At 35.7% G+C, this 12,504-nt stretch overlaps 2 protein-coding genes across 3 annotated transcripts in view; one reads left to right on the forward strand and one right to left on the reverse strand.

Annotated features, from left to right (window-relative positions):
• Window positions 1-729: 729 nt before the first annotated feature.
• Window positions 730-5,052, forward strand: LOC100893736. The gene is made up of 2 exons (XM_003728786.3): window positions 730-951; window positions 2,479-5,052. Exons 1-2 carry the CDS (start codon window positions 771-773, stop codon window positions 2,808-2,810), a joined length of 513 nt encoding a protein of 170 aa, XP_003728834.2. The 5' UTR covers window positions 730-770; the 3' UTR covers window positions 2,811-5,052.
• LOC575504 (protein STPG4) overlaps window positions 4,999-12,504 on the reverse strand; it is an 8,271-nt gene continuing 765 nt past the window's right edge. Inside the window, exons 2-6 of one of the 2 annotated variants that reach the window (XM_030999092.1) lie at window positions 10,713-11,033; window positions 9,365-9,438; window positions 8,799-8,853; window positions 6,879-6,986; window positions 4,999-6,561 (exon numbers count right to left, since the gene is read on the reverse strand). In XM_030999092.1, coding sequence (XP_030854952.1) covers window positions 6,448-6,561; window positions 6,879-6,986; window positions 8,799-8,853; window positions 9,365-9,438; window positions 10,713-11,033 — 672 coding nt within the window. In that variant the 3' untranslated portion in view covers window positions 4,999-6,447. The remainder of the gene's footprint in view (window positions 6,562-6,878; window positions 6,987-8,798; window positions 8,854-9,364; window positions 9,439-10,712; window positions 11,034-12,504) is intronic. The other variant, XM_011664623.2, reaches the window with a different exon arrangement.

The raw sequence follows: 12,504 nt of genomic DNA on the forward strand, positions 1-12,504 counted from the left end.
TGCATTTGTTTTGGGGAAAAGAGGGACTGTTTAGATCTCGTTAAATAATTTCACATGCCCCATACAATGTATACCAGTAGATGAATAGTTTTAAACATGGAAAACATCAGAGGAAAGCATTTATAGAAGCCTCCGAATTGGAGTGTTATATGTGTAGAACATATGACATGTAAATACTCTTATTTACATCTCTATCTTACAGATTAATTTATATATAGGATATATTGCTTTAATAAATGTGTCGAGTAATGCTAATTGAGTGTTTGAAATTGTTAGGCGTTTGATTAGTATATATATAAAAAGATTACTTCACTAATTAACGTAGAGATCGAGAGAGGGGTAGAGAGAGAAAATGATAGATATAGGGGGAAGAGACAAGGAGAGGAGAGAAAGAGACTTAAAAATAATGGGGAGGTGGTAGGGGTTAGGGGAGAGAAAGGAGGAGTGTGAGGAGGAATTAAAGACGGTGATGGAAGATGAAAGTTGTGCAGGTTGGAGGAAAATGAGATGATTTTTTTTTTAATAGACTAAAAGGAGAGAGAAGGATCTCATTGAAACACATTAATGAAGACTACGGTATATGTGATTGTGATGATCCCACTTGAATGAGAATATTTGAGATAGGCTGCATAGCCCTTTGAAGATTACAAGTTGAAGGAGAATAAGCTTAAGAGACATTCGGAGAGGAAAAGTGGGCGGCGCCATCAAAAAGCTCAAACTCAAATGTCGGCTGCGCATTGACCGTAGACTACTTTTATTAAAAAGAAAAAATGGAAAACGACGACAACCGCAACGATCTTGCATTTGGGAAAGTGAGTGAAGAATGTAGAGAAACTCACGAACTTTCTTTCGATGATAATTTTTCACCGACGAGTAGTAATATTGCCAGTTTAAACAACCAAAGTCAAGAAAAGGAAACATGGCAAGCAGACGGTTACTTACAGTCTTTAGGTAAGCGTCATCAGTGTTCAGTACAGTCCCACCTGTTCATATCTACGTACTGTACTTTATTAAATTACCAATAACAGTGCCACCCTACCCAATCCTAATTAGGGTCTAGTCTAAGTGCTCTTCAAAATACATATTTATGAATGATATCTGTAAATTATGTCCATGCTAATGATGATGTTTCAATAATCATATCAGCCTTAATATTAATAATGATAATAGATCTATAAAATGGAAATAAAGGCAAGAGTTTGTTTTCAAATTTCAGCAACAAAATAATGCAGAACATTAATCAAATACTTTTAAAAAATTGCATAGCTGGGATTAGTTTGTCATTCGGAAATGTTGTAGACCCCGTTTGTAGATATTTAGTGTTTTTTCATGACTTTGAAATGAATGACATTAGTTGGTAAAAAATGTGAGCCGCCATTTTGGATTCCATTGTCATCATGGCGACTCGCATGTTTTGCCTCTTCTCTTAGACTAATATTATTAATTTAAAAGTCATGAAAAGGCACTTCATATCAACAAACATGGTCTACAACTCCAAATGACAAAATAATCCCAGCTTTGCATGTTTATTTAGTATTTGATGGCCTAAAACTTGACAAATTCGATTTTTGGTTTTTGTTTTTTGTTTGTTGTTTTAAATATTTTTTTATTAATAATTTAATTCCCCCTTCCTAACATTTTTCAATCGTTGACATTTAACGGCATGAATATAGTTTTAAACATGAACTACAGCAACTACAAATGACAGATTTATCCAAGGTATGATCGAGTGATGAGTGCTCAAAATTAAAAGTAGAAATTAAACTATGTATAAATAAAAGATAACGATAAACAAATCATTTAGAAGAATACATATTTTCATCAATTTTGGAAACGGCTCCTGGTCCTGGAAAACGGCTCCCGGTTCTCTGAAAAAATTAGGGACCGGGAGCCGCTTTTTCAGATATTTGGCTCCCGGTTTGCGTTGACTTAACAAAAGGCTTTTTAGTCAATACACTCGTAATACACAGATGCACACAATCATGCCGATGCGGTTGATCGGCAAGTTTGACAGTGGACTCGCAATTTGAATTTTAAACTTATTCTTTCTAACATCGGAAAGTTGAAAAAAATTGTATTTTACTGCTATTTAGGTGTCATCAATCGTCACTAAAGTACCGATTTTGAGTGAAATCAGTTGAGTTTTGTACAGTGGTGTTTGAAATGTTGAGAATCAATAGCACAGCTTTTATTTTAATACACAGCCAGGATAGTAATGCACCTATGTGTGGACTAAACTAAAGCACTAAAGAATATGGGGATATGATAAAAGTAACCGTGTGTGTATACAGAATTGCAGAAACAGTTTGTTGTTAAATCAACCAAATGTATTACAATGTATCATTGTTTAGTGCCTCAATCATTTCATTTCAAAATCCATGGCTTTAGCCTTTAATCTAGAGTCTTAATCTTATCTACGGTATACTATGTGTCCTTTGATTAAATATAAATTCATGAGTCAATTTTGTTATTCTGCAGAGGGAAAGCTAGAAAGGCTTAAAGGGAAAACAAGCACAGGTCAAGCATCCAACAAGAAAATAACTTCCAGAGATATGCTCAGAACTCTCAATGAGGCCAGGCACGATTCCGCCAGACATCTCATCTCCTCTGACTCTGCTCATGACTTCCATGATAGTGACTGTGATGCAAGCGGTGATCCTCAGGTAGCAGCCTTGACGAGGAGGATGTTCCCTGAACAAGCCTTATCAGCTGAAGAGCTTCAGGAGTTGTTGAGGAGAGACTTCTTACAAGCAGTAACTCAAGAAGCTGCCGAGGAGCAAACCGATGAGGAGACTTCTGGAAGCAGATGATACCAAGACAATGGTTTACCCCATTAAAAAGGAGAATTTAGTGATAGACTGAAATAATACCTCTATCTAGGCCTACTTCTGTCCTAAGTGCGAAATAAGGAATAAATTGTTCTTATAGAGTTGATGAAAGTTCTCAACTAAGGAGCATTTTTGTATCCATTACTGGCAGAAGCTACAGGATTAAACAAAAAGAATAACTGCTCAAGACAGTTTGTTCGTTCGTGTCTCCTTAGATCAAGGTAGTTATGTAAAGTTCCTTAATTAAAATTAAATTAAATGAAATGAAATTCTTCCATCGCCTGATTGCTGCAATGGCCGTTTCATTAACAAGGGCCAGGTCTTCATCTGTGCAACCCGTTCCGACGCATTGCAAGATGTGGTCCATCGTCTGAGTCTCTCCGCAGTCGCAGAGAGTATCTCCTTCATGGGCATAGCCCCATCTTGCTATATTGACCTTACACCGCCCCATTCTCGTCCGCATTCGATTTAGGCATTGCCACTCCGGCCACTTCAGGTTAAGTCCTTTGATGAGTATGGGCTTGGCTGATGGTGGAGGATTCTGTTCAGGTAGTGGGACAGAATCGAGGAAGCTGTGTCGGGATATAAGTCGGGTTCGAATTTGTAAGATAGTTAGAGTGTGTACAAATACGAATTGCTCTCTTCTGCAAAAGAAATATTGAGTTTCTTTTAGTTTTACTACAGTTTGCCCATATAATATTACATTATGTTATATACGGTCAAATTAAAGTATTATAAAGAATCTATCATTTATCAAACATTTCATTTTATACAAAATACCAATATTCCGGGATATCAAAATATTTATGTTATGAATGTGTTCGTTCCAAGACAAATTTGAGTCAATAATAACTCCTAAAAATTTTGTTGATTGCTTTTCTACCAGGGATAAACCATCTATAAACTTATTACATTGTGGTTGGTCTTGGGAGTTAATAGTTCTAAAACGGATAAAATTAGTTTTACTTATATTTAAGGATAATTTAATTTAAGGATAATTTAATGTTGTAAGTAATACGTGTGTAAACAAAATCATGCACATACTTGTACTTGCAATGTTTGTGCCCATTTTTGGTAAATGTATTGAGGATGAAATATCTTCATGGTCAACACACTCTCCATAGATCTTCAAATTTCAATCACAACTACTGTAAAGGCATGTACAATTCTTTAAGAGTAATAATGGAGGTATAATGGCTCAGTGGTAGAGCAGTGGTCTTGTAACCGGGAGGTCCAGGGTTCAAACCAAGTCGATATGCTAGTTGCTTACTTACAAGCACATGCAAAAGAATCTACTGTGGCTTGTAGTTGAACAGGTGTAGAAATATATTTTGTGTGCGTTATTGTGGGCTTGATTCCCCATGATGAGCCATGCTGAAAACATTTTGTCACAAATTATTTATTAAAGAAAGGAAGAGGGACAGAAAGTACTTAAGATACTATAGAATTTTTTGTGCAGACATTTTATAGAATATTTCATGGATGGTTTGTATGTTTTGATAATTTTTTTTTTAATTATGAATGTGATTTTGTTAACCTTTTAGATGTGCCACAAAATCACACGTTGAACAGATCCATGATTTAGAACTACACTGTAAATCAAATTCATCTTGTAAAAGTAACTGATTCCAAAAGGATTTGAAAAGTGATGAAGTCTAATATGCAGGGAGGTACATGTATATTTCCCAAACTACATTTTATAGATTCAGAAGGATATACATGTACATGTATTTTGAACACAGAAATGATAAATATTTTCTTGGTAATGTTTAATATAATATGGCTTCCATGATGATGCATTCCTGTTTGTTGTTCTTACTTGTCACTGAATTGATCAGTTCTGCATTCTACAGAGACTCTCTATTACACTTCATTACCATTATCATCATCATCTTTGTCAATCATGTGTTAATTTGATTTTTCTCCAGAGATGAAAAAAATTAATTATTATGTGCTGTTAGTGATGGAAATTGTATGTTGGGTTTTCTTTCTTTCTCTCACTTTCTCTCCATGTTTATCTTCAAATTCTCTCTCTCTCTCTCTCTCTCTCTCTCTCTCTCTCTCTCTCTCTCTCTTTCTTACTTTCTTTCTTACTTTCTGATTTATTTTACTCCCAACATTCCATACCATAAATATAATACCATATGAAATTAGAAATAAGTCATTGATATTTGATGGTTTCAATTTATTAGCAATAAAAATCTATATGATACACATTCAAAAATTCAATATAAAAATGTACAGTGTCCTTATTTTTGTTTTCTTATCACTGTTAAGCATTGTATATTGCAACAAAACACTTTATTGCATATGTGAACATTTTTTGAGAACTTTAGAAGACAATGAAAGGCATTCTGTAAAACATGTATCAAAAACTAAAAATCAGAATCCTATTTCTCATCACAGTTGTGCCTTGTGATGTTGTCATCTGTGTAGATAAACCCCAAAAGTTAGATAAATAGATGATGTGAACTGTTAGTCAAATTTAATATTTTCCAAGAAATATTATGTACTTTTTCTCGGATGTGTTAATCTTATGAAGATATATTAGATATTATGAACTAATCATTAATTCAAAGAATTAGAATAAATCATTCATTGGAAGTGAGATGGCTCACGGAGGGGTCCATAGCTTGATGAAGAATGATTTGTCTCAAATATTTTCAAACATATCCGGTCGATGTATGATTTATGTCTTAAACATAACTTATTCCACATGTAAAAAAACGTTTGTAATAACACAAACTAAATGCTGATCCAATTATTGCAAACTCAAGCTCAAAGACACATTGCAGCCATTAGTGAAGCACATTAGCAAGGAAAATTGCATCTAAGATAGACTATACATGAACATGTATTTACCATGTAAAGTCAAAAGATTGTTTTGAGGTTGCAACTTCACTCAATTAGAAAGATATATGAAGGATTTATGTTTATATACATTCAATAAAAAGATGATTCATCAAAATGTTGTGCTTAAATGCAGCACTATGTTTCCTCAAAGAAAGAACAAATTAATCAAGACAAAAATTATAATCATGAGATACTGGAAAGCCTCTGAAATGTCCTCTTTTTTTATGGCGATGCCTGCACCTCTGGAGGATCCATGATTGTCATAGAGAGGGAGGAATTCCCGGTTGTATGATTTGGCGACTCCTGCTGGCTGGGGGGGGGGGGGCGGCGTAGGAGGAAATAAGGTATTTCTCGGGAATATAATTTGGGGATCTCCGCAGGTGAAGGGGCCCATTTTGTTAACTCTAGAAACGTAATTCCGGGAACGTTTGCAGTAGTTTTATCACTTCATAGACGTTTCAGCTATCAAACTCGCATTTCTAATAGCACACGCCAAAACTTATAGTTACTGAAGTTAGTATCGCCTCGCTTGTACAAAATCTCTTTTTAACAAATCCATCCCAAATCTGTTATCTTCACCAACAGTGCGTCATTGTTCCTTTCGATGAATTATGTCACCGTGCACGTGGAAGTCGTGAAAGTCTTGAGCATCTTCACATGGGATCTCTTATATCCATAACAACTTATTTCATCATTCTGTTATTCCTCTTGTTTCAAGATAATAATGTCAAGTTCAACATGTAGTCTTTTTGAGGGTCCATTATGATCAAACACTGAAAGCACTGGTGAAGAAAAGACCATGATTTCGACCCATTTTGGTGATGGTAGCTGGCATGGGTGACTGATATGTCTTCTCATATGAACCGGGACCAGGAACTTTCTGTGAATAAAATAAGAAACAATAAGCAAATTAACGACAACTTATTCCTTTTTTGAAACGTTGATTTGTTTTAGAAGTAATTTAAAATGGAATGGTATTATATTTTAACAGAAATTAACGTAAACGAAAATTCTCACAATCAAAATTCTGAAATCTTAAGTTAAATTGTGAATTTGTTGGTATTTTTTTTAAACTACTACCCATCCAATTTAATATAGGTACCGTATGTGACATTTTGTTAAACTTCAATGCAATCTATTTGAAAGTAAACGCATCATTTTCGGAATTATGAATCTCCATCATCATACATTGCTTACCGTATGTGATGTGGCAAATCTTGGCGTTCGTGACTTGAAGCTAGATGAGATCTGATGTAGTGCCTGGGGTTCACGGTACTCGTATTGACATGGAGGTGGGTTTTTCGTCTGAACACAGAAATTAAGAAAATTGATTGAATTAGATAAGAATTTTCTTTTATTCGTGAAGTATAAATACATTTAAAGGACGATGAAAGGACATTTAAAGGCTAGGAATCGAGGGTGCAGCTCTGAGATGGTTTAGGTCATATTTGGAAGACTGGTCCACATGTGTTGAAATTAGGGGGAAACAGTCAGTAGTAGCTTCTAACAAAGTAGGTCTCCCTCAAGGATCTGTATTTGGACCCATAGGATATACTATATATACTTTGCCTGTCCCAGACATCGCTAGACATTATAACGTTTCATATCACACTTACGCTGATGATACACAGTTGTATGTTACATTTAACCCTAAGCAACCTAATGGCTTAAATACTGCATTAAAAACTTTTTCAGATTGTGTCACAGATATAAGTATGTGGATGGGAAGGAATAAGCTTAAACTAAATGAGGAAAAGACAGAGTTTTTGGTAATCGGCTCCAAACACAACTTGGGAAACATTAATGATGTTAATCTTACATTCGGAACCACCCAGATTGCACCATCTACATCGGTCAAGAACCTTGGTGTCATTTTTGATTGCAATATGTCCATGTCTAACCAAATAGACCAGCTTTGTAAATCTGTACGATATCAGTTGAAGAATGTATCACAGATTAGGAAGTATGTATCTGAAAATGCATGTCATCATGTGATTCGCAGCCATGTTCTTTCCCGGTTGGATTATTGTAACGGGTTGCTTACAGAAGTCCCTCAAACATATATAAGAAGACTTCAAAGTTTACAGAACTGGGCGGCTCGTATTATTTTTCGTTTAGACCGTCGTCACGATGCCATGCCTCTACTAACATTCCCTTCATTGGTTGCCAATCAAACAGAGGATTGTTTTTAAGATTCTTTTATTTGTATACAAATTTTTTCATGATCAGGCACCAGAGTATTTTAGTGACTGTCTTGAGTTGTATCAACCTGTACGTACAAACCTTCGCTCCAATGCAGACCCATTTCGACTGACATTTCATGTGGCTCGTAGTAAGGCAGGAGATCGCACATTCACTGTTGCAGCAGCTAAGGAGTGGAATAAACTTCCCTCCAGTATCAAAGCTGCTGCATCAGTGGATGTTTTTAAGAAACTCCTTAAAACCTATTTATTTCCTACTTGATTCGCTATTTTTTTTTTTGTTGTTCAATGTTATGTTATGTTATGATTTGTGGTTATTATTGTAAGCGCTGTGATATAGTGTACTATGAATAGCGTAGCTAAATGCCTAATAATAATAATAATAATAAGGAAATGGAAATCTTGCCAAGAAAACTATAACCGATGACATCAAAAGTGCATCACTTTGGGAGTCAACAAATATTCTTCAGTAAACAGCAGTAAGATTAAAGATGTCGGAATTACTTCAGACTTTGTATTAACTCATTATTAGTCATATTTTTAGGAAAAGGTTTCTTTTCTATGGGACAAACGAGGCGGTTTCTTGATTTTTAAATAATTTTGTAGAAATTAAGAGTATGATTTCGGTATGGCCAATAACATCAAGATGAGCAGAAATGTGTGTTTTCTCTATGTTTGTCTGATGTGATGTTATATCTGAAAGGCCCATCTTTCTCTACTCTCTCTGTTTTTCATTCCTTCTCAATCAATAACGAGCATTTCTGTTTGGAACCAGAAGGGTGTTATAACTCATAGCTAACTATTTAACAGAGTTCACGTCCTTCTGGCTCTGAACAGACGTGGACGATATGAACACAGCAGTAAAGGTGCTTTGTGTTGCAACTCAAGTCAGTCCTTTTTAAATTGTAATACTCACCCCTTTGAAATAGATAGTTGGAAATCGCTGTGCATTCGACTTGAAGACCATATGTCTGAGCGAAGTAAAAGTGGAAAACAGAACATTACTTTTCATCAATGCATTTGTTCTCTCTATATATGCGTCGATCTGATCACCAATCGTTACTTTTATTAGGTACATGCGTTCCGTGGAAATATTTTAAACACCATCTTTTCAGTCATATCAATAATCTATATTATGAATATGGTCCGATACAAATTATATCATAATATTCAGAACATCCTTCCCTTCTTTAGCTACATTTTGTCTGATCATGTTCTTCATATCGTTTCTTTGCTACCTTTATACGATCATCCTGATATATATCTTAAAACTAACCTTTGTATCTCTTCATTATACCCTCATTATAACCATGTCCAAATTTCGAGGAATTTCAATATTTTTCCACTATGAATATAGTTCTACTATATGGCTTTTGGCTATATGGCTATGGCTATATGGCTTCAACAACGTGGCACAATGCAATTTCTACATTTTTTTGCACTAGAGGTCTATCTCCCGAAACACAATAAAAAGCGACTCACTTTGAAGGTGACTTCTCGACAGCACACGAAAGAACATTTTCCATTTTGTATGCGGTTGGACAAACGTTGACGTTCTGAAAGAATAAAATACAATGACAATGTACATCAATATGTCATTAACTGACAAGGACATAAGACTTGTCAACGATTGGTGAGTAAAAAGAAGTCAATTTTTACGAACAAGCACGGAACGCAATCTATACTAATCAATAGTGACATGGCTATTGAAATACAGTAACATCGAGTTATTCCAAAGATGGTGAAATAAAATTGAAAGAAACCATTTTAGACCAAAGGTTGCACGAAAACATGAAAGCGAAATATTATCTTGTTGTTGTTGTTCTCCTTCTTGTGAAAAGAAAGGGAAAATAAAACAAAGGAAACATGTTGCGGAGGAAAATTACCCTACACCGCCCCTAGCTGAGCGAGTCTTACAGATATCATATTGCGGGGGGGGGGGGGGGGGGTGTGTCATTTCTGAGAGAAGAAAATTCGGTCCTATATTCTTTAACACGCAAGACTTGTCAAAACCCTTAATTTGAAAATAATATCTATTCATGATATCACATTTACATTTAATTTAATTTCATAATACCATGGATCAGTGCAGGTGTGCCTTTCGTTTTAAATTGATACGTGCACCAATACTTACGAGCAGGCAGGTGCTTTTGATACGCATAATGAGGAAGCCTTTTTATCATTATTACTCTTGGGCTGGTAACTATGATATTGGGGAAATTCAAAGGGCCTTAAATACAGCACAATATCCTGAAATTGTCTGCTAGGCCTATTAAACGTCCATTAATGTCATTGAGCAGTCATCTTTCAGTTTCCAGCTGGTTTTATTGTTTTTCTTTTGTCATTTCATTAAAAATAGTTAATGACGTCAAATGCCAAAGGAAACTGAATACTACTCAAATCTACCTACCCTTTTTTTATTCATATTTATTAAAGATTGTTGTCTCCTAACGGCTAAGATATTTTCCTACATGTTTATTGTTTTACCATTGTGCCAGAAACGACGGAGAAAAGAGGAAGAAAAGAGATAAAAGGGAGGTTTATGGAGCTAAAAACGACTGCTAGAGAAAGAGAGAGTGAGAGGGAGAGAGAGAGCGAGGGGGCCAGGTGGGGGGGGGGTATATATATATATATATATATATAGAGAGAGAGAGAGAGAGAGAGAGAGAGAGAGAGAGAGAGAGAAATGTAGTAATTTATACTTTATATTTGCAATAGAAAGAGGATCCATCAATGCTTTTTAATTTTGCAAGGAAGTCCTTAAAAAAAATGTTGACGTCTTTCTTTTCTTATCCCTATACAGTTATAAATAATAAATAGTTATGTTTACCTTATCTTTGACAATGGGTAAATCTTTTGATCTCGATGTGTTCTTGAATGTGTACGTATGTCTTGTCCGTTCTAAGAAGTACATGTTGTCCTTTGCCTCGTACGCCCCCGGCAAGAGAGCTGCCCCTTTGCCCTGCTTTGCTGCATCTTTCTTGCGCCCCTCCCCTTTAAAGCAGTAGGTAGCTGGGCGGGTCTCGAAATCCTCAAGGAAGGGTTTGAAGTCGTAAGAACCTGGCATCGGGGTCTCCCGAATTTCTTTTCTCCACCATCCTTCGCGACCGCTCCTCGGTGTTTCGTAGTTTTCTGCCAGGGCCGATCGGTTCTAGGTAATGAATAAAAAGTAAGATGAAATGAACTTGTATAAGGGAAGCGTCATGGAATGGATTTTGAACAAGTGGCGTAGCGCCGCCGGGTGTAGTGCCATTCAAATTATTGTTATAAAATATTAGTCAAATAAAGAAGAAAGAGGCAAAGAGATAGAGTGGAGAGGGAGAGGGAGAGGGAGAGGGAGAAGAAAGAGAGAAACATAGAAAAAGAACACTTGAAACTACAGGACCCACAATATCTTAGTGACCCTCTCTCGCATTTCGTCAATCTAGTAAGACCCCCCCCCCCCCCTATATCGACTGGATCCTTCTCCGCCACAGACGGCACTATTGATAATGGCAGCCTTCTGCATTATCCCGAGACATAACTAGATTATAAAATGAAAGGAATACCCTTATCTAGCATGCCTACATAACAGACTCACAAAATGTCTTATAAAATGTTATTACACGAAGAAGGACCCAATGATTTTTACAGACATCTATGTCAGTGCATTTTTTAAAAGCTAAATTGAAACGTTCAATAAACTATGAGACTTAGTTTGTACCTTTATGATTCACAATACATGCAGGCTTCGACATGCCTCCATGGAATATAGTTATCGTCTCCAAAGTTATACAAAGAAGCGATTACAAAACACTGGTAAAAGCACGCAAAGTATTAGATAATGAAGTGGAAATTAATAGATAAATACTCATTAAAACTACAGTTTAATCGATATCTATTACAACGTGGTTGCTTATCGCCAACTTAAGTCAATAGCGATCAGTAATTAGTATTAATTTGATTTGTTAATGATCATATGATTATAATATACTCCATACAAAATAATATTTCTCAACAGCGAAAAACCTGTTGATTGTGGCCTTTGGTCTGTGGGTAAACAGTTATGATTGGGAGCTTTATCACAAAAACACACAACATTGGTGTACCCATTGGATTATATAGATAAGAAAAAGGAATATCTGCTACAGGTATGCAAACTGTTCAAGGATTTACACGCCATATTTACATAACATTATCACTGTGACTTTCCCGTCACTGTAATTACTATTACTGTGACTGTATTTCCCGAAAAGGCATTTAATCATATCCCTGTCCTGAATCCCAAATTCTTATATTCAATACAATTCAAAATAAGGGAACCATATCATCGTGTCATACTATTAACCTACGCAGACGTGTGGTTTTGCTATCATACATTATAAATCTCCAAACAAAATTTAGAAAGTATAACTTAAAGAACAAGCTTGATAACTATAGGAAGAAAAATAATCACCTTCAGTATATGACCCTGAACGTAACTAGAAGAAGAATGCAGAACTATTCCATCCTCCACACATACACCTCGACATGAAACCACAACAAACTGAAGTATTGATATAAATGAACTCAATCGATGAACAGGCTCTGTCCTACCAACATCGATGGATTAAAGTAAGTAAGTGAGTTAGTAAGTAAAGTAA

Source organism: Strongylocentrotus purpuratus, unplaced genomic scaffold (assembly GCF_000002235.5).
Source record: "Strongylocentrotus purpuratus isolate Spur 01 unplaced genomic scaffold, Spur_5.0 spur5_scaffold_5, whole genome shotgun sequence".
NCBI classification, from domain to species: domain Eukaryota; kingdom Metazoa; phylum Echinodermata; class Echinoidea; order Camarodonta; family Strongylocentrotidae; genus Strongylocentrotus; species Strongylocentrotus purpuratus.

What these genes read in the sequence shown, in the direction of transcription:
- LOC100893736 (XM_003728786.3), top strand. Translation starts at nt 771, where the DNA reads ATGGAAAACGACGACAACCGCAACGATCTTGCATTTGGGAAAGTGAGT. An exon ending in CGGTTACTTACAGTCTTTAG is followed by an intron (nt 952 to 2,478) that starts GTAAGCGTCATC and finishes GTTATTCTGCAG; the next exon opens with AGGGAAAGCTAGAAAGGCTT.